The 21716-nt window shown below is 35.4% G+C and overlaps 1 protein-coding gene across 1 annotated transcript; it reads right to left on the bottom strand.

The window, feature by feature from the left end:
- Positions 1-15478: 15478 nt before the first annotated feature.
- On the bottom strand, positions 15479-17531 carry LOC120126625 (probable cinnamyl alcohol dehydrogenase 6). The gene is made up of 6 exons (XM_039144788.1): positions 17335-17531; positions 17148-17261; positions 16473-16700; positions 16103-16391; positions 15861-16014; positions 15479-15781 (listed from the first exon to the last, which is right to left on the bottom strand). The coding sequence occupies exons 1-6, from the start codon at positions 17430-17432 to the stop codon at positions 15582-15584; spliced, it is 1083 nt and encodes a 360-aa protein (XP_039000719.1). The 5' UTR covers positions 17433-17531; the 3' UTR covers positions 15479-15581.
- Between the last annotated feature and the right edge of the window lie 4185 nt (positions 17532-21716).

Below are 21716 nucleotides of genomic sequence, written 5' to 3'. Positions count from 1 at the left end.
TGAGATAGTTTCACTCGAAGCAAAGATTTTATCTCACTTTAAATAGTTTTACTCGAAACAGAAGATTTATCTCACTTGAGATTGTTTTTCTTAAAACAAGATTCATCTCGCTTGAGATAGTTTCACTCGAAACAGAAGATTTATCTCACTTGATATTGTTTTTCTTAAAACAAGATTAATCTCTCTTGAGATAGTTTCACTCGAAACAGAAAATTTTATCTCACTTGAGATTTTTTTCTTAAAACAAACTTTGTCTCGCTTGAGACAGTTTTTACTCGAAACAAGAAATTTCATTTCACTCAAGATTGTTTTTCTTAAAACAAATTTCATCTAGCTTGAGAAAGTTTCCATTGAAATATAAAATTTGAAAGTATTTCACTTGAAACAGAAGATTTATCTCACTTGAGATTGTTTTTCTTAAAACAAGATTCATCTCGCTTGAGATAGTTTCACTCGAAACAGAAGATTTATCTCACTTGAGATTGTTTTTCTTAAAACAAGATTCATCTCGCTTGAGATAGTTTCACTCGAAGCAAAGATTTTATCTCACTTTAAATAGGTTCACTCAAAATAGAAATTTTATCTCACTTGAGATTGTTTTTCTTAAAACAAGATTCATCTCGCTTGAGATAGTTTCTCTTGAAATTGAAATTTTATCACACTTGAGATTGTTTTTCTTAAAACAAGTTTCGTCTCGCTTGAGACAGATTTCACTCGAAACAGAAATTTTATCTGACTTGAGATTGTTTTTCTTAAAGCAAGATTCATCTCGCTTGAGATAGTTTAAATCGAAACAAGAAATATCATTTCACACAAGATTGTTTTTCTTAAAACAAATTTCATCTCGCTTGAGATAGTTCCACTCGAAACAATAAATTTTATTTCACTCAAGATTGTTTTTCTTAAAACAAATTTAATCTTGCTTGAGACAGTTTTCCCTCGAAACAAATTTAATGTTGAATATTTGACAAGAATTCAAAAAGTTAGCGAAAATTTCATTTCACGACTACATGAAGGAGAAGATGATTTCAGCAAAGAATCAGTCCATATTTTTCATCGTTGAAAAAAATGGATCTAAAAAAAAGTTTAAAACTCCTCAAAGAGAAGATAAACCAGTCAACATTTCCAATGGGGAAGAAGTTCGTAATGAAGAACTTGTTCAACCTTTGCTCGATTCACGACATTTCGAATCAGCAACGCCTTACTTGAGGGATTAACATTTCCAGTAGAGAACTCATAATGAAGAACTTGTTCAATATTTGTTCGATTCACGACATTTCGAATCAGCGACGCCTCACTCGAGGGATCAACATTTCCAAGGGAAAGATCACGATGAGAAAAACCCGTAGCTTGACGAACAAAGATTGAGCTAAAAAATGGCTCTCTATTATCTTTGCTTCATTCCCGTTTCACAGCAATGAGCATAGAGGGGCAGCTATGATCACTATTTTTTCTATTTTAATTTACAACGGGACTCAAGCCCCAAACCAAATCAAACCCCAACCAGAAAATAAAACCCAATACCTAACTAAACCTAAGACCCGACCTGAGACCCAACCTGAATACCCGATCCAAAACCCAAAACCCGACCCAGGGGCCCAAACTAAACCCAACTCGGGTCTAACCTTAACCCCTAGGGTAGCCGCCCAAGCATCCCAACCAAAGGCCACCTTCCTTCCCCCCAACCAGAAGCCACCCATCTCTGCCTCAATACCCGAAGAGCACTTAAGCACGCCAAGCTCCCCTCCACGCCACTGCAACATACAACAAGAAAAATAAGATAGGGTTATCATTTCTTATTATTTCCTCTATAAATGGGTATAAAACCCCCAAGCATAATCACTGTAAATCTCTTTGGTAATTTTCAAACTACAAAAGCAATAAACCAAGTCATTCAAGGTTTTTATTTTATTTTATTTTTTCGATTTCGAGTAGTATTTTTTTATTTCTTTTTTTTAGTTTTGAATCTCTAAAAATAATAAAAAGGGAAAGTGTTTTTTGATTTCGAAACAAAAGCCATCACTTTTTTTAGTTTCGTTCCAAAATATTAACATGTATCAAATATAAAAAAATAGAGTTTTTTACCTAATAATAACAAACCAACCACCTGTCATTTTTCTGTAAAAAACAAAAGAAAATAATAGATTCGAAGTTTACCTTAGTTGGAGTTGTTGTCGGAGTTCGAGAAACAGAAGGGTTGGGGGGGCTTTTCCCTCGGATTTGGAGATGTTTCTCGACGTTTTAGCCCCAAGTAAGGGCCTAAATGGGTAGGTATGGGGTTTTAGAGTGTTTTCGATTATTTTTGGGGGTTTCAACCGTCGTGTGCGACGGCCTGCAGTGGGCTGACCGAAGAAGAAAAGATAGATGAGAGAATTTTCTCAATTTTTTTAAATTTTTGGTTCAAATGAAAAAAAATCAAATGTTGTATTTATAAAATGAGTTAGGGGAAATTTCACTCAGGTCCCCCTAACTTGCGCTTATTTTTGCAGAATGGTCCTATACAGGGACCTGTTTCATAATTTACCTATTTTTGTTTGTGCTTTGTAATTTTTGGTATAATTAGTTTTAGTCCCCTATTTTACTCGTGTTTTTTCATGTTAGTCACCTGTAAGGACCTTTTTGTGATTTACCCTTTTTATGCATGTTATTTATTTTAAGTAAAAATTGTTATTTAGTCACCTTACTTTTAGCGTGTTTTACACTTTAGTCATGTGTAGTGACCTTTTAATTTTTTTAAAATGCATGTGGACTGATTTTGTATTTTTTCCATTTTTAGTTTAACATTTTATTTTAGATTTAAATAAAATGGATAATTACTTTTAGGTCCATGTAGTTTCTGCGTGTTTTTGCATTTTTTTCTGGTTCTGTTTTTTTTATTTTGTTTAGAAATGACCATTAAATTTCAATTTTATTTAATTTAGCCCCTATTGTATGTCTAATTTATTTTCTTTTTTAGCTTGGTAATTTAATGTTTATGCAATTTAGTCCTTTAATTTATTTTATTTTATTTTTACCCTTCATTTTTTAGTACTTTAATTTTAGTACTTTTTATATTTTATTTGTCTTTAATAATGGTATCCTTTTAGTCCCCATCTAGATTACTTTTATTTTAGATTTAGTCCTTAAATTAGAAGAATTCTTAATTTGGTCCTCGCTTTTGCTCGAGGTTCCAATTTAATTATTCTAATCTTAAAATTAATTTAAATTTAGAACCTCTATTTTAGTTAGATTTCAATCTAGTCTTTTTTAATTTAGGGAATAACTCGAATTGGCCCTCGACTAAATGCTCAAGGGACCATCTCTGTTATTCGATTCAATAACTGATTTAAAAATCAAATAGGATTAATATTAGAGCCTGCATTTTAGGTTTATGCCTCTAGGTCCTTTAATTTTCATAAATTGACATTTTAAGCTAGAAAAAGCCTTAATTCACCCTTAGCTTAATTAGGATGAATAAAAATTTGTTTGATTGCATTTTATTTTTAAACCTAAGACAATGTTTACTTATTAGGGAATTAATGATATATCTCTCGCAAGTATGCTTAGGGGGTGACTACTGGTGATTCCTGAAATAGGTCGACATCCTTTTCAAAACGCACCATGATTTCTGAAATTAAGGCAATGTTCGGTTATTAGGCACAATAGTTGATCTCCCGCATTTATGCTAGGGGGCGAATACTATCAGCCTTAATAAATGAATACCCTTTGCATCTGTAATGATTTTTAAATTAAATAAAGTTCAAACTCAAAATTTTTGATTCTAAATATAGGATAATCAACTATGTATCAATTTTTGGGCGCTTGTGGGGGTGTTAATCCTTCCCCATGCGTAACTGATTCACGAAACCTGATTTCTGGATTTTTGCATACCTTAAAACTTGATATTTTGATAAAAAATAAAATATTTTATTAAAATCACCCGACTTTTATGGTGTCCCAATCGCACCTTAAATGATTGGTTAGACTCCTCACATTTCAAAACTCTTTTCATGGAAAAACTCTCGAGTCAGTATCGATCTTTTTTCGTCCGAGCGAAAAATGGTGTCCACAATAAACATTCGGTTGATTGAATTGTTAATGGCAAGCTTTGCAAACATAATTAACTAATAATTGAAGCCTATGATTGTTTTTTTTTTACCAAAATAACCTCTGAAAGTCCTTGCTTCCACTTATCACCATCATTATTCTTTGTTAATTGGGATATCAACAAAACAAAGATTTGGAATATCAAGAACCGTATTAGGAATTGGCCACATAATTCTTAGGTTAGGTTAGTTTTGGTCCCACCCTAATTATTACCTTATTATATTTTGAGAAAATAACCTCAGTGACCAAAAATGCCTTATAATATACGATTTTAACCAACTTTTTTTGGATTTTCCAAAATGACCAACTAAATCGCAATGCGATCGATAATTCGCAACGCGATCTCTGGTATCGCAAATCAGTTTCCAGATTCGCAACGCGATTCTACTATCGTATTGCGATTTTCCAAATTCGTGTTGCGATTTTCCTAATTCGCAATGCGAATACGTAAATCGCAATGCGAATACGTAAATCGCAATACGAATACGTAAATCGCAATGCGAATACGTAAATCGCAACGTGAATCTGACTATCGCAATGCGATTTACATAGCGCCATTCTTATCGCAACGCGTATTTTTTTTTCAAATTCCAAACACGAATATATTAATATATCGGAACACTGAACCGTCCAAAGTATATCCCGTAATCGTAACTCAACCTAAAACCCTAAATCACAACTCAGTCTCATCTCCATCTCTCACTCTCTAAGGCGACATCCGTCCCCATCTCCGACGATATCAGTCTCCATCTCCGACGAAATCATTCACGGTCAGAAATGGAAAATCAACCAAATCAACCACCGAGGGTTAGTTTTTTAATTATTTTTATTTTGAAATTTTTGCATTATTATTAGGTTTTTCATATTGAAATTGATGATAAGTTTACTGGTGTTTTCAATAATAGATTAACCATTTCACTTAGATTGCTTATTAAATTCATTCGAATTCTGCCAATACTGCTAAACTGTTTAGTCTTTAACCCTGTGAAGTTAGTATTTGTCTTTATTTTGTCTTTTGGTTGAAGTAATGCAATCCATTCAAGTTTCTTTCAATTTTAGTATTTGAAACCGAGAATGACTATCGCAATGCGATTCTGTAGTTGCGATTTTCATTTCGCGTTGCGATTCTTGCGTTGCGATAGTCAAATTCGCGTTGCGATAGTCATTTTTGTGTTGCGATTTTCATTTTCGTGTTGCGATTTTAAGTTTCAGAAACTATTCTTCTTCTGCAAATTGAAACTTGAATGAATTGCATTACTTCAACCAAAAAACAAAGACAAATACTAAATTCACAGTGTTGCAAATTTAAGTTTGAAGAATAAACTACTACTCTTTATGTTTATTGTTCTTGTTATATCTTCACAATGTAGTTTTTGGTATATCTAACTTGGTATGTTTATTGTTTTTGTAGAACTTTTATTCGGCTCAATTGACCTTAAGAAATAAAGTAAGCCTGGCCAAAACAATTGCGTCGAAGCTTTCACCTGCACAAAGAAAAATATTTGAGGATACTTGCTTTGGGCCATGGCTGAAAGTACAACATCCGGGTGGAGATGCTATGTTGACCCATCTATTTCTTCAAACCATGACTAGCGATCTACCAGAGACTATACAACGTCGTGATGAAGAGATATGGTTTGATTTTTCACCGGCGTATACATGTTTTGGGCGGGAGGAGTTTTGCTTAATCACCGGTCTACGCTTCGGACACGATGATGTAGATCGGTACACTAGACATATTACCAGCCTATCATGGTTTTACCGGGTTTTTCCTGAGCTATCAACGGAGAAGCCGAATTTACACGTGGAATACTTGACGAGATTATTGAATAAGAAAGATGGTTTTACTCGGATGGATGACGTCGATGTTGTCCGAGTATGCCTTCTAATACTTTTGCAAGCCGACTTTTTAGGCAGAGAGGCCCGACAACCTATTCCTAATGATCTAATTAAATTGTTAGAGGACCTAAATGCATGGAACCTGTTTCCGTGGGGTTCGTATCTATGGAAAGCTACATGGAATAAGTTGTCGTCTGCCTTTGATGATCGAAAAAGTTTGCGTGGTGATGGTTCCAAATACACTTTGTCAGGCTTTATTTGGGCCTTTAAGGTAATAATTTTTATATAATATTTCCAAAATTATAATTAATTCTTTAACAATTACTAATGTTTGTTATTATATTGTTTGTAGATTTGGATATTTGAGGCCTTTCCCGCCATGCAGACATATGCATTAAAAACTTCTAATGATATTGTTAGGGCTATTTCCTGGAAGAGGAAACGGTCCTTGCAGCAATGGGAAGATTTACTACCGTATACTACAATAAATAATGTAAGTTAACACAAATACTACCATATGTTTATAAACAAGTTATTACTAGTACACGTTTAACTTTGTTTGAGCATTTATATTGTTAGGAGGCCAACACTCCATTACAGAGGCTGACACCCACGGAAGCTGAGCTTGCCACTGATTGGTGGCAAGCTAGTAAGCGTTTTTTTGATAGTACGGATGATGAGCAACCACCACTTTGAGAGCCATCACCTCACCCAGAGCCATCACCTGATCGACCCAAATATACACCTCTACAACGAGAGTCGTCACCTATTCTGTCACATCATCGAGCCTCTTCTCCACCATCACCTCATGATAGGCGACCGGAAAAGATGCCACGACGTTTATCTCCATGTTCTCCACCTCCACCTTCACCTCCACGGGATGAGTTAGGGGAGTTACGTAATGAGGTCAATGCCTTGCGTGAGGAGGTCGGTAATTTACGCGATGACAATGGTGCATGGCGTGTTGAGGTGTCTACTTTACGTGGTGAGGTAGCAGCTCTACGTGAGATTATAGCATCATTGCAGAACGAGGTTCATACTCTACGCAATGAGGTAAGTTTAATATTTTTCATATTTAACTTGACGATAAATTTACTCGTAATTTCACTTAGATTGCTTAGTAAATTCATTCGGTTGCTGCCAATACTGTTTAACTGTTTATTCTTTAACCCTGTGAAGTTAGTATTTATTTTTTGTTGTCTTTTGGTTGAAGTAATGCAATCCATTCAAGTTTCAATTTGCAGAAGAAGAATAGTTTACTATCGCAATGCGAAAATGACTATCGCAATGAGAGAATCGCAATGCGAAATGAAAATCGCAACAACAAAATCGCAACGCAAAAATGACTATCGCAATGCGAAAATGACTATCGCAATGCGAAAATGACTATCGCAATGCGAATTTGATTATCGCAACGAAAGAATCGCAATGCGATTCTCTTATTACAATAGTCAAATTCGCATTGCGATAGTCAAATTCGCATTGCTATAGTCATTTTCGCGTTGCGATAGTCATTTTCGCGTTGTGATTTTAAGTTTCAGATTCTATTCTTCTTCTGCAAATTGAAACTTGAATGAATTACATTACTTCAACCAAAAGACAAATACTAACTTCACAGTGTTGAAAATTTAAGTTTCAAGAATAAACTACTACTCTTTATGTTGTCATTGAACCTGTACTAAACCTATATGTTGTCCTTTTAAATGTTTATATAAGTGCTTACTTTTGGAATGTTATCTTATGCATTTTGTGAACAATGATATAATAATGACTTGGGTGAATACCATGCAAGTTTGAAATATATTTGTCTTTGTTTTCACTATTTAATATCATGTCTATTTATTTACTGATTTATGTATTAATTTATTTTTAGCGGCCCGCTAAGGTGGATGCTCTACGTCGGGTTTTTCTTGTAAGACGAAGTTCACGCATCAGACGACGTGCATGTGCCATTACGTCTCCGTTCACCCCAATAGTGTGAAGAATCTGTAAGAAAAATCCCGACTCACCTGTCATCATTCAAGAGGCCTCCCCTATCGTTCAAGAGGCCCCTATCATCCCTCAAGAGTCCCCTCCCACCGTTCAAGAGGCCACTGTCATCGTTGAAGAGGTCCCTCCCAACATTCTAGAGCCCGATTCACACGACGTAATATATCGAATTATTGAGAAGCCCCCTCAAGTGCCGGACATGATGGATGAGTGTTGGCTTTCGTATAAGTTACCGGCCAGTACCATTCCGGCAGATGAAGTGGAGAGGAAACAACTACCGGAAACAATTCTGGATAATACCCTTTGGGCTAAGACCGCAGTTGATTTTTATCTACATGAGCGGAGCCAAGGGTGTTACGCTGACATATACAAACTCAACGATGATATGCATTTGTTGATTGAACGGTCTTGGTGGGGTGTATTATTAGGGGTTGAAGACAACGACTATTTCGATGGGGGGGTAAGTCTTATATTTCTTCTTATATTTCAGTTTGATTAATTTTTTTTTAAAATTTATGTAATTCACTAATATATGTCTTTTTTTGTAAAACAACATATTGATGCATGGGTGACACGTCTTCTAATTGTAAGGAAATTGAAGAAAAATATAAAAAAACGCGATATACAATTATGCCAACGTCTCTTTTCACGTAGTTCACTTGAAGAATCAACGACAGGAATCATATGTGTTGGCTAATGGACAAGCTAAACTTTATCCTGCATGGTGGGAGGTTGATAAGGTTTGTATTTATTTGTTTAAATATTTTAAAGGTGTTCATAAATAAGTGCGCAATTTGAATTATTACATTTCGATGCAGGTGTTTATCCCTATTTTGGAACGTACTCATTGGCTTCTCGTCGAGCTTCAGCTCCCATCCCTAAAGATAATAGTATATGACAGCATGATAAATTACATATCATTGTCTGATTTGAGAGATATTATTAAGGAATAGAGCTCTCATTTGGCTAAATTCTTGGATGCAATTAATTATTGGACTAATTCTGGAAACAAGAAGCCAAAGAAGTTCATTGTTACAGTTATCAGAGACGAGACCGCGCCACAACAAACGAATGAAGCCAGAGGGGATTGTGGTCCTCTCGTATGCATGTGCTTGGAGCATTTGACGACAGGAAGTACACAATTTCTACCTCCCACCGATAGAGATAGAGGTGCAGTAGGCTTGTGGTTTCGGCATTTTATGGCTAGAACGATATATGTGAGACGCTGCCTACCTGCATCCGCGTTATGAAAGTGTCCATAAACAATTTGTAAGTCAAATGCAAGTATTGTTAAACATATATACTCTTTTTAGTTTGAAAATGTTTGGTTAAGTAGCTAGAATTCAATAATTTGCTGTTTGTAGGTTTTAGATGTGTAGAAAGTATTGTTGATTCAATGTTTGGTTTCTGCAGGTTAATCTTGAAGTGAGCTGCGTGAAATGGATGTATGGGTGCAAAAGTTGATTCAATAATTGATGAGGAAATAATTCTTATTATTATTTTTTGATTGTTTAATTGATTTGGAAAAGATGATTTGTAAATGTTGATTTGTTTAATTGATGTGTACATAATTATTATTTGTGCTTGTTTAATTGATTGAAATGTAATAGTTGATTTGTTGATTTCAATCTGCATTATGTTGAATGCAAAACAGATTATCGCAACGCGGAAATGACTATCGCAACGAGAGAATCGCAATGCGAAATGAAAATCGCAACGAGAGAATCGCAATGCGAATATGAAAATCGCAACGCAAAACTAAATTCGTGTTGCGATTTTCATTTTCGCATTGCGATTCTCTCGTTGCGATTTTCATTTCGCATTGCGATTCTCTCGTTGCGATAGTCATTTTCGCGTTGCGATAGTCATTTCCGCGTTGCGATAGTCATTTCCGTGTTGAGATAGTCATATTCGCGTTGCGATAGTCAAATGAATGTCTAATAAGTGATAACAACTGAACATATCATAGCAATGTTCAAACTCAAGTTACTAATACATGCCTAACTGAAAATGTTAAAAGTTCACACATAATATACACATAATACAACGTTTGCATTTAAAAATCACCTAAGTTAACAGTCCCAAAAGGTGAAGCCGGTTGTGATTAGGATTTTGAAGAGGATTCATATTTTGGTAGAGGAAAAGATGATTGTGATGGCACTGGTGATCCACATGTCAACCTTGTATGACCACTTTCCTTGCACCAACTACATGTCGATCTCTTCTTCTCTTCACCCTTAGACGGTATATGATCGTGACTTTTTGGTCGGCCAGGTAGCCTTCTATCCATGGCTGGTGGAAAAACTGTTTGTAAGTCATCTGGTATGTCCCACTTAGAAGAATGTGGAATAAGGTAGACAATCTCGACATAAGCTTGTCGATATACTTTTGTAGTGTAGCAATCCATAGCGTATGCGCTTGAATCATCTTGGTTTAGATGAAGAGCAACTTTTATAACATGGCCACACAGATAACCAGATGTTTGCCATTTCATACAACTACACATCTTTGCATTTAGATCAACAAGCCCATTTAAGTTATTATCCAGTACTTCAAACAAAGTGTTTGAACATGGTTCAACTCTCCATGACGTTGACTTCACAACACGTTTCGTTATCTTTTTTTCAGTCCATGGTGTAACACGTTGTTCCAATGTTCCTGTAAATTTAAATAAATAATACTTAGTAAAATATATGATAAGTTACGAATTTAAAGAAATAATACCTGCATGGTTTCTTTTCTTGTAGTACCACTGTTGAATAGAGGCTCGAAAAAACTCCATTAACATAGTAATAGGTAATTTCCGGGAATGACGACTTAGAGCGTTGATTGATTCTGCACTATTAGACGTCATGAAACCATATCTTGCTCCAAGTTGATGTACTCTTGACCATCTTTCAAACCCGACATCTTCTAGTGTTTGAGCACACTGAGGCAAAACACGTCTTAAACAATTTATATGCTTATTAAAATCTACTTCCCGATAAGCTTTTACAGCCTTCCAGTATGTCCATTTGTGATTTTTTATACCAGCAGACCTTGATTTTAGATTTCTATACAAATGAACACCACAAAGTCCATGAAAATCATATGGGAAACACCTTCTAACAACGTTGTCAATTGAGTTTGCCCTATCGGATATGATTTTCAGATTGCTAATAGGACCTATGCAATCCCTAAGATGCCCCATAAACCATGTCCATGAATCAGAGGTTTCAGATTTGCCAAACCCGTAAGCTATTGGCAGTATCCCATTGTTAGCATCCATGGCTACTGCTAATAAGTTTACTCCAAGGTATCGACCTTTTAAATGTGCTCCGTCAACTATAATAACTGGGCGCATGCAAGTAATAAACGAACGAATCTACAAAATCATATACACAAGAAATATAATCATTTAAATGTGAAATGCATGTAACTAACAAAAATGAGTCAAAAAAATTATATTGATTTACTAACCGCAGCACCAATGGCGATAAACAGTAACTCAAAGCGTCCATCTCTATCTGTTTTGATATGAGTTACCGACCCAGGATTTTTCAGCTTTAAATTGTGACAATAAGCCGGCAGTTGGGCAAACGATACTTCTGGCGACCCCCTCAACAATTCCAAGGCATGACATTTGGCTCTCCAAGCTTGAGAATATGAGATACTAGTCTTGAACCGAGCATTCATGTCAGTCATAATTTCATGTCCCTGATATACCCAGCCATTCAAAAAAATTAACTCAGCCAGAAAACCACCCAACACCTTTTTGTTTACCTGTCTATGGTGAGGAAAAACTTGGGTTCTTGAACATGTATGTTTATCAATAAAAGTCTTAACTTGAAACATTTCGCAATCTTTTATTCTCTTTGCAATCATACGCCACGTACAGTTTTTGTCAATCATACACCTTGTTTCGAAACGATCTTTGCTTGATTTGTTAACTTTTAGTTGATAGCCATCTTCCACACATTTCGTATACAAAGCTATCTTCAAGTCTTCTTTTGTATCAAAACAATCATCTTTCTTGATACGAATAATTTTTGTGTAACAATCAACTGCTATCTTTACTAACTCTTCTTCCGGTATCTGAAGTACTTCTGGCATATTCCAGTTATACTCCCGTGGCATTTTCTTCGGGGACTTTTCTTTGGGGATTTTTTCTTATTCTTTTTCTTTTTCGGGGTTATATGAATTACAGAATGTATGTTCAACATGTTCATTTATAGTCGTAACTTCCTCCTCATTATCATCAACAACATCTTCCTCGGCAACGGCTGTTTCATCATCAAAATTCGGGAATTGACCAATATCAAAATCATTACACGCAGGGTCTGTTTCTTCTTCTAAAAAATCATCAAAATCCGAGTATTGACCAAGATCAAAGTCCGGGTATTGACCAATATCAAATTTCGAATACTGACTAGTACTCACAATTTTTTCTGTTGGCTCATCATCGTCTAACTGGTCAATACGAAAACTGGAATTTGGTGCTGAAAATTGATTGGGATTTGGATTAGGTAAATGTTGTGGGTTTTGAGATTGTGTTTGGTATTGGAAATGTGGTGAAACAATATTTGCTTGGTGATGAAATTGTCGTGGAACCATTAAATTTTGAGCACCATAAACTGGGGTTGAAAAACTTAGTTGATTACTACGCGCTACTGACCCAACTTCACTACTTCTAGGTTCAACAACATACAATGTAACATCATCACTTGAAACACTAATGTAAGCAATGAATCGTTCAACATCTTCATTGTCGGTTAACAAATAAACTTTACCATTTCTCTGATAAGATAGCCTAAATCCACTCAGGGGCTCTAAATTCAATTTATTTGCAACACGTAACATTAGAGTTTCATAAGTTAACTTTTTTAATGACAGTTTTAGTTGAAGATTCATGGGTAAAGGCATATATTGTAAAACACCATGAACATTCTCCCATGACCCTCCAAAACACAAATCTATCCAAACATGATCAACATTAGATGATTTCATTATTGTAAATTAATTTACTAAACAAACGAGCTGCGAAACTAAAACCTGTTTTCGGATGGGGAATGATGTCATTGGATATAGGAACGGATATCGCCAGAGAGAGTGATAGATGGAGATGAAATGAGTTGCGATTTAGGGATTTAGGTTATGAGTTGCTGCTGCTGCGTAGTTATATACCCAAAACATTTGTGTTGCGAAACTAAAACCTGTTGCGAATTCAGAAATCGAGTTGCGAATTTGAAATTCAGTATTGCGATAGTCAGAATCGCGTTGCGATAGTCAGAATCGCGTTGCGATAGTCAGAATCTCATTGCGATAGTCATAATCTCGTTGCGATAGTTAGAATCTCGTTGCGATAGTCAGAATCGCGTTGCGATAGTCAGATTCGCGTTGCGATTTACGTATTCGCATTGCGAATTAGGAAAATCGCAATGCGATAGTCAGAATCGCGTTGCGAATCTGGAAACTGATTTGCGATACCGGAGATCGCGTTGCGAATTATCGATCGCATTGCGATTTAGTTGGTCATTTTGGCAAATCCAAAAAAGTTGGTTAAAATCGTATATTATAAGGCATTTTTAGTCACTGAGGTTATTTTCTCTTATATTTTCTACTATAAATCATGTCACCACGATTTGACGATCCATATCAACGACAAATATACACAAATAAGGAATACAAATTGAATAGATGCTTGCAAGCTGCTGCGGCAGGAGAATGGTCCTACTTTTTAGTTTAATGTTGCCTATACTTTAGAAAATACTAAATACAAATTTTAATTGTTAATTTATTAAAATATTAATCATGTATGAAATTATAAATAGTTCAAGAAGATGAACGGAGATTGATTCAAATGGTAAGTAACTTGATATCGCTTAAGCAAGTTTTGAGTTCGAGTCTTTGTTAGTGCAGAAAATCTCCGTTGAGAGACTCACCCACTACAGTCGGGTGTGCAACCCAGATCGGTCCAGACAAATCAAGGTAAAACCTTGAAAATCGAGAAGGTCAAAAAATAGTTTAAGGAAAATATTATTCGTAAAATTATTTTTCTACGTGTAATATATCAGATAATAATTCACATGAATAACATGAATAATAAGATTAATATTTAATGCACTTTGAGCGAAAATTTAAAAAAAGAGAGTTAAAGACTCATTTTTCTCTTTTTTTCACTTAGGATTGTAAATGAATAGAGCGTTCAGTGAACTGTTTATGAACGATTAATATAATGTTTGTTTATGTTCGTTTGTTAAGCTAAATAAACGAGTATAAACAAAAAAAATTATGTTCATTTAATAAACGAACACGAACAAATGTGTCTTTGGTTCATTTATGTTCACAAAAAAGTTCGTTTATTGACTCGTTCATTTATGTTCATGAACAAGCTCGTTTACATGGTTCTCCTTTTTCTTTTAATTTTTTTACATTTTAAATATTGTTGAAGGTGGAGACTGAATTGACACATGATAAAAGTTGGAATTTAAATTGTGGATCTTAAGGAGTTTAATTACTAGTGGTGTAATTTTATCATTTTCTTTAGTTGTGCAAATGAAAGGGTAAAACTAAAAATTGAATATATGATAAACAAAAAATAAACGAACACTAAATGAACATTAAGCAAACATTAAACGAACATTAAACGAACACTAAACAAACATGTTTGTGAACGCTAAATGAACACGTTCGCGAACATTAAACGAACACAAACCGGACACGAACACCTTTCAAGGATTCACCCTGACTAATTCGGACTGATCCGCATCGCATACCTGATTTTGGCGGGTGAGTCTCCCAACAAAAATTTTATGCATACACAAAGCCTCAAATTTAAGACATATTAAGCAATATCAAATTGTTTACCACTTGAACCAACATTGTTCATGTACTTGGGTTCATTGTAAGCGTCTTACATATATTTTATAAAAAATAAAAAATAAAGAGTATTTATTATCCTTTTAACTTATAAAAAATTATATTGATAATATACTTGATAATAATCCTATTTTAATTTTAAAGAAGCATTTGGTTCGTCAAAAATAATATTTCGAATAATAACAATCTTTTTTTCAAAATCTATTCATTTGTTTGGTTTAAATTGGAATATATTGTTTTACCAACAATAATATTTTTTTAAACAAATAGTGAAAATGTTGGTAAAACCTGGAGTATTACATTCACACGTTTACATGAACTCTCCACTTTCTCTCTTTCTCAGTGCTTTCTGACTCTAGATTTCTTTCATTCTCATTCTCAATCTGGATTTTAAGTGATTTAGGTTCATCTTGTAAGTTTTAAGTACTCCTTTTTCAATGTGATTTGTTGGAAGATCAAATAGTGATTTGTTTGTTTGCTTTCATATTCTTACAGTATTATAGGTTTGATCGTAGATTCTATGTTTGTGTTGTTTCGTTTCCAAGTTGTTTTCATTTTTAATCTGTTGGTTTCAAGATTTTTTATTAAACGAATAAGGTTTCCTGCTATTTTCTTTATTAATCAGTTTGTGTACTTAAACAGGACATTACCAATCGGGCATGATGACTAATACAACAGCTGGTTGTAGTAAGAGTAAACAGAACATACATGCATATATATATATGAGTAGCTTGCCAAGTGCTAACATAATGGATAGGAACAAGTGAAAAAATGAGGAAGAAGAAAGCTAAGCAATCCTGATTCGATCTTTAAAGCTTAGAGCTTCCGGCAATGTCGATAACAAAACGGTATCTAACATCATTCCTGGCGAGGCGATCCAAAGCTTGATTGATTTGGTCTGGCTTGATAAGCTCTACATCGCACGTGATGTTATGCTTCCCACACACATCCATCATCTCTTGCGTCTCTTTCATACTGCCAGTCATGCTTCCCTTCACCGATCTCTTTCCTGTAAAAGGAGGAACATGGAAAGTTGCTTTATTTAATTTCCTCCTCCATATTATCGACAGGGGAATGTGAAATCGTACCAAATATTAATGGAAAGGACGGCAGCTCCATTGGCCTGTCTGGTGCCCCCACAACCGCTAAAGTCCCATTCACTTTGAGCAGTTCCAAGACAGGTCCAAGTGAGTGCTGTGCTGACACAGTGTCCAAAATAACATCTAGAGTCCTCTTACCTCTCTGTTAATATATCGCATGATCCAACAGGTTCAAAACGGTTTTTTACCAAAAATGCCTCTGGGAAAGTAAAATTAAAAGAGTGCCAAACCTGCATTTGTTCATCATTAGTGCTCACTATGAAAGAATCGGCGCCCAGACGCTGTTTAGCCTCGTTCTCTTTCGACGGAGAAGTGCTGATGACGGTTACGTTATGACCAAATGCCTTTGCCATTTTAACAGCAACATGACCAAGACCCCCCAGGCCGACCACTCCCACTTTTTTCCCCGGTGACTCCAGCAGTTGGCAATCTTTCATGGGGGTAAAAACTGTTACCCCAGCACACAATAGTGGGGCTGCTGTATCCATTGGCAGGTTATCTGGTACGTGGACAACGTACCTGCATAACAAATATCCCAAAAATAAATCATTTTGTAAAATAAACTATATATAAATATGGGTCTGGCAATGATAAACTGACCTGTGATCAGCAACTAGCATATCGGAATATCCACCGTAAGTAATGCTGCCATCCCAGAAAATACCATTGTAGGTGAACTGGATCTGATCACAGTAGTTCTCCTGTGAGTTTTTACAGAATTCACATTCCAAACAGGATGCTGCCAAGCAACCAACTCCCACCCTGTCCCCTATTTTGAAGTTCTTCACGTTGCTGCCCACCTTGGTGATCACCCCAGTAATTTCATGCCTGCATAAGTAACAAGACTCCATAAAAAAACAAAGAATTTCATACCCAAATGATTCAATTTAAATTCTTTGAAAAAGATAAGATTAAAAGTTTGAGGATGATAACTATAAAGGAAATTACTAAACTAGAAAGGGCGTGAAAAGAATAACCACTTTCCCAAACTTCAATCACCCTTTTAAACAAATTTCCTAGAACAATTGTCTTTGACTCCCTCTAGTCACTAATTTATTTCCTGGAATAAAGTGAAAAAGATTATGTGTCCATAAAATGAACAAAACACACAAGATACCCCAGGAAAACAAAACAACAAACTAAAGCATTACTGTCGCGCACATATTGTAATTATTTAGTTTTAACTATTAAAAAAATAAACAAAAGTGATTGGCTGAGTCTGTTGTAGCTTCAAATAAACGAAAATAATAGAAGAAAAGAAGCGATAATCTTTACCCAGGAACTACAGGGTACATCGTGATACCCCAATCGTTGTTAATAAAGTGGAGGTCAGTGTGGCAGATCCCACAGTACATCACTTTGATACTCACATCGTTCACGCCGTTTACCCTGTTTCATATTATCATCGTTCCAGGGTTAGTAACAGAAAACAACTCATGCGAGTAGCTAAATACATAAATACCTTCGTTTGAAGATGTAAGGGACGATCTTGCCGAAGGAATCGTGAGCCGCCCACCCTGCTACGGTCTGGGTGTGGTTAGGCGTAGTTTCTAAAGCCATGGGGAAGAAGAGAAGAGTGAACAAAGAAACAAGTGATGAGAAAGAAGGCTGTAGTATGCGTATTCAATGTAGAAATGAAGCAGGGATATCAGGGCATCCCGAAGATGAGCGTATTTATAGAGAGCGTCAGTGAGTTAGTTAATGAAAGAGTGGAGACTGTTATTTCTTTCTTTTACCAACCCAAAACTATTATTTTCGTCTTAAACAAAAAAAAAGGTGTAAATTACGTCGTCAGTAACTAAATTATTACGGCTTTTCTACTTTGCAAATTACTGTTCAATATCTACCATATAGCCCTTTCAGTTTGAACGAAGCTTGTGGGACAAATGTGTAAAGGTAGCCATACGTATAGGATTAGTTTTAATCAATAGAACAGACCATTATTATTTGAACAGACCATTAAGAGCCATCAATACTTATAAGATTAGCTTGTGGGCTACAATACCAGAATTTGAGCTGCATAACTTTTTCCAAGATGCACATAGGTGAGAAATTAAGTAAACCTAATATAATTAAGAGCCGTCAATACCTTATACAACCAATTGATACTGTTCTGGGTGCAATGAAAAAAACGATTACTTGTTATGAAAGAGGGGCGTAATTTGAAGTGCAATGAAAATGTAACTTGGTGGAGCCGTTGACGAAGTCAATCAGCTGGTGACTAAGACAATTGGACAAAAGATGGGTAGTTGAATGATTTTCCAACTTCTCCACTTACCGCAGGCTACGAAGCTTCAAAGTTCAAAGTGTTTTAAAGGGGTCAAATTAAAAACGACCTCTTTGTTTACTGCGGGTGGGACCTTTTTGATTTTTCTTATGAAATGTGCATTGTCGTGTCACTTGTCGCCATTTTCTGGACGCGCTTTTCACATTTTGCAATCCATTATCTATGGCCCCTCCCACGAATTCACTACTTTTTTATATTTGTGCGTCTCATCATTCAAACTGCTGGCCAACACCACTGCTCCTGAAGGCCTCAGTGTATTTCTTTATTAAGCAATTGTTGAACTTATAATTCGAAATCGTTCAATAATAAAAAAATGTGAAATTAAAATAGAACCTGTAATCGGATAGAACTGAATAAATAGAAGAAGAGTTTTGTTGAGGCCTGAATGAACAGTTTCCTTAAGACAGATTCGTTCTCTCCTCGGTGCTTTGAGTAACGTTGGACGTCGGTCTTCCAGGATACAACAACAAACGTTCACAATAGTAAGCACAACCGTAGTGAACAATCGAACACAATCTTTGTCTTTATCTATCACCGGAAAATGACTTTGGAATAATCAGATAATTGAAAGGAAAGTACTTGAAAGAAAATAGGGAGAGGAATTTGTATTGAAAGGTTAAGACCTTTAAATGAAATGACTTAACCATTTGATTAAAAATTATAACCTTTTGATCAAAAGATTAACATGAAAAGACATGACATTTGGGGTGAAATGAAATAACTATTTTTCATGAAATGACTTAATTATTTTTCATGAATAGTCATGATTTAATAAATCAATTCATTCATATTTTTCCAACAATCCCCCAAATGAATGAATTTGATTGTTTAAAACATTGACTCGATGTGGTGATAGATTCTACGTTCGATATTTGCATAAGATAGGTAGGTGTCCCCCTTTAAACCTTCCCTTGTGAAAATATGTTTACCTTACTGGCTGTCCAGTAGACGTGATGTCCTTGAACTGTCATGCCGTTTGTGTAAGCGATGACATACCTCACACAAATATCTTACTGACAAGAATTTCGTTCTCATGGTTATGTCCATATAGCCGTGGACATCTCCTGGTTCTGCAAGAGCTTAGAGAACTATGCTCCAATAGTCTCTTTGAAGCGGCTCCACTTCACTCTCACATAGGTGACTTATGATGTTAGGTTCAACGAAACACATATTGGTCAATAAAAGCATTGCTTAACCTTATCCACATTTTAGCCACTGTTTTCATCATAGGAATGGGCTTGGGGATAAAATTCCCCCACAGTGACCTCACCATGTCTATACAAGTAGGTTGTCCCATTGAACCTAGATCTTGGGATCTCCAGTCAACTAGGTTGGGGTTTCCTTCACATAGAGCCTTAACAATTCATGGGCTTTAGTCCAATTCCTCTTGATGTTTTATCAACTTGATCTCGATTCAACCCTTTGGTTAGCGGATCCGTAATATTATCTTTTGATCTTACAAAATCAATAGAAATAACTCCAGTTGAGATCAATTGTCTAATGGTATTGTGTCAACGTCGTATGTGTCTCGACTTACCATTATACATTACATTTTGTGCTCTACCAATTGTTGCTTGGTTATCACAATATATACATATTTTGGGTACAGGCTTTGGCCATTCAGGAATTTCCTCCAAAAAATTTCGTAACAATTCTGCCACTTCTCCAGTTTTGTCCAAGGCTACAAACTCAGATTCCATCGTGGATCTGGTTATAATTGTTTGTCTTGAGGATTTCTATGGCACAGCTCCTCCTCCCAAAGTGAAAATATAACCACTTGTGCCTTTGGTATCTTGAATATCATATATCCAACTGGCATCAGAGAATCCTTCTAACACAACAGGATCTTTAGAATAATGCAATCCATAGTTTCGAGTATATCTGAGATATCTCAATACCCTTATAATTGATTTCCAGTGTTTCTCCCGTGTAATGCTTGTAAATATGCTTAAATTGCTTACATTGAAAGCAATAGCAGGTCTAGTGCAACTCATAAGGTACATTAGATTGTATATGATCCTTTCATATTATACTTGATTAACATTTTCACCTTTATTTTTAGATAGATGTTGACTTGTATCTATCGGAGTTTTGGCTACACCAGAATCATCCTTGCCAAATTTTTCAAGAATCTTGTCTACATAGTGTGACTGAGTCAATATGAGACCTTTAGATGACCTTTTGATTTGGATGTCCAAAATCATGCCAGCAAGTCCCATATCTTTCATGTCAAATTTTGAATTTAACATATTTTTGGTACGTTTTATCATTTCATTGTTATTTCCAACGATGAGTATGTCGTCAACATATAGGCATAGGATTACACATCCATCAATAATGATTTTAACATATACACATTTTTCAAACTCATTTATTTTAAATCCATTTGATATCATAACACTATCAAACTTTTCATGTCATTGATTTGGTGCTTGCTTAAGTCCATATAATGACTTTACCAACTTACATATTTTCTTTTCTTGTCCTGGTGCTACATAACCCTCAAGTTGTTCCATGTAAATTTCCTCATCAAGGTCTCCATTAAGAAAAGTGATCTTAACATCCATTTGATGTACTTCTAAATTCTATAAAGCGGCAATTGCAAGTATAATTCTTATAGAAGTTATTCTTGATACGGGTGAATATGAATCAAAGTAATCAAGACCTTCATTTTGTCGGTACCCTTTAATAACCAATCTGGCCTTGTACTTATCAATTATTCCATCTGCTTTCATTTTCATTTGAAAATTCATTTAGAATTTAATGGTTTAATTCCATGAGGAAGATCCATTAATTCCCACGTATGATTTTGCAAGATGGAATCAATTTCACTCTTGATGGTATCTTTCCAAAAATTACTTTCAGATGATCGTATAGCTTCGCTATAAGTTACAGGTTCAGTCTCTAACATATAGGTTAGAAAATCTGATCCAAAGGATTTTTCTACCCGTGCCCTTTTACTTCTTCTTGGCTCTATCTCGACTTCAACCTCTTGTTGGAAGTCTTGACTATTTTCATTAATAGTTTCTAAAGTTCATTTCCTTGAACTCGAGCCAACTTCTCTAATTTTACAAGGAAATATATTTTCAAAGAATGAGGCATTTTTAGATTATAATATCGTATTCTTGTGAATTTATGGATTCTTTGATTCATGCACAAGAAATCGATATGCATTGTTGTGGTGAGCATAGCCAATGAAAATACAATCCACTGTTTTAGGACCTATTTTCATTTGCTTTGATAAAGGAGCCATTACCTTTGCAAGACACCCCCACACTTTCAAGTAATTGTATGAAGGTTTCTTGTCTATCCACAACTTATATGGTGTCTTGTCTTTTTTCTTGCGGGGAACCTTATTTAAAAAGTAATTTGCTGATATGACAGCTTCCACCCACATGTTTTGTGACAACCCAAAACTTCCTAGCATAGCGTTCATCATTTCCTTTAATGTTCGATTTTCCACTCTGCTACTCCATTCGATTGAGGAGAGTATGGTGGTGTTACTTCATGAATAATACCATGTTGTGCACAATATTGACCAAATGGTTCAACATATT

Source organism: Hibiscus syriacus, unplaced genomic scaffold (genome assembly GCF_006381635.1).
Source record: "Hibiscus syriacus cultivar Baekdansim isolate YM2019G1 unplaced genomic scaffold, ASM638163v2 tig00000132_pilon, whole genome shotgun sequence".
Lineage (NCBI taxonomy): Eukaryota > Viridiplantae > Streptophyta > Magnoliopsida > Malvales > Malvaceae > Hibiscus > Hibiscus syriacus.
Note: the sequence above shows the minus strand (reverse complement) of the source record. Positions and strands in the feature narration are given on the sequence as shown.

Bases quoted from the DNA above. Each gene is read 5' to 3' on its own strand.
- LOC120126625 (XM_039144788.1), bottom strand. From the start codon at position 17,432: ATGGCTTTAGAAACTACGCCTAACCACACCCAGACCGTAGCAGGGTGG. The intron at 16,701-17,147 runs GTAAAGATTATC...TTACTTATGCAG, and splicing joins ATGTACCCTGTAGTTCCTGG to GCATGAAATTACTGGGGTGA. The intron at 16,392-16,472 runs GTCAGTTTATCA...TTTGTTATGCAG, and splicing joins ATGCTAGTTGCTGATCACAG to GTACGTTGTCCACGTACCAG.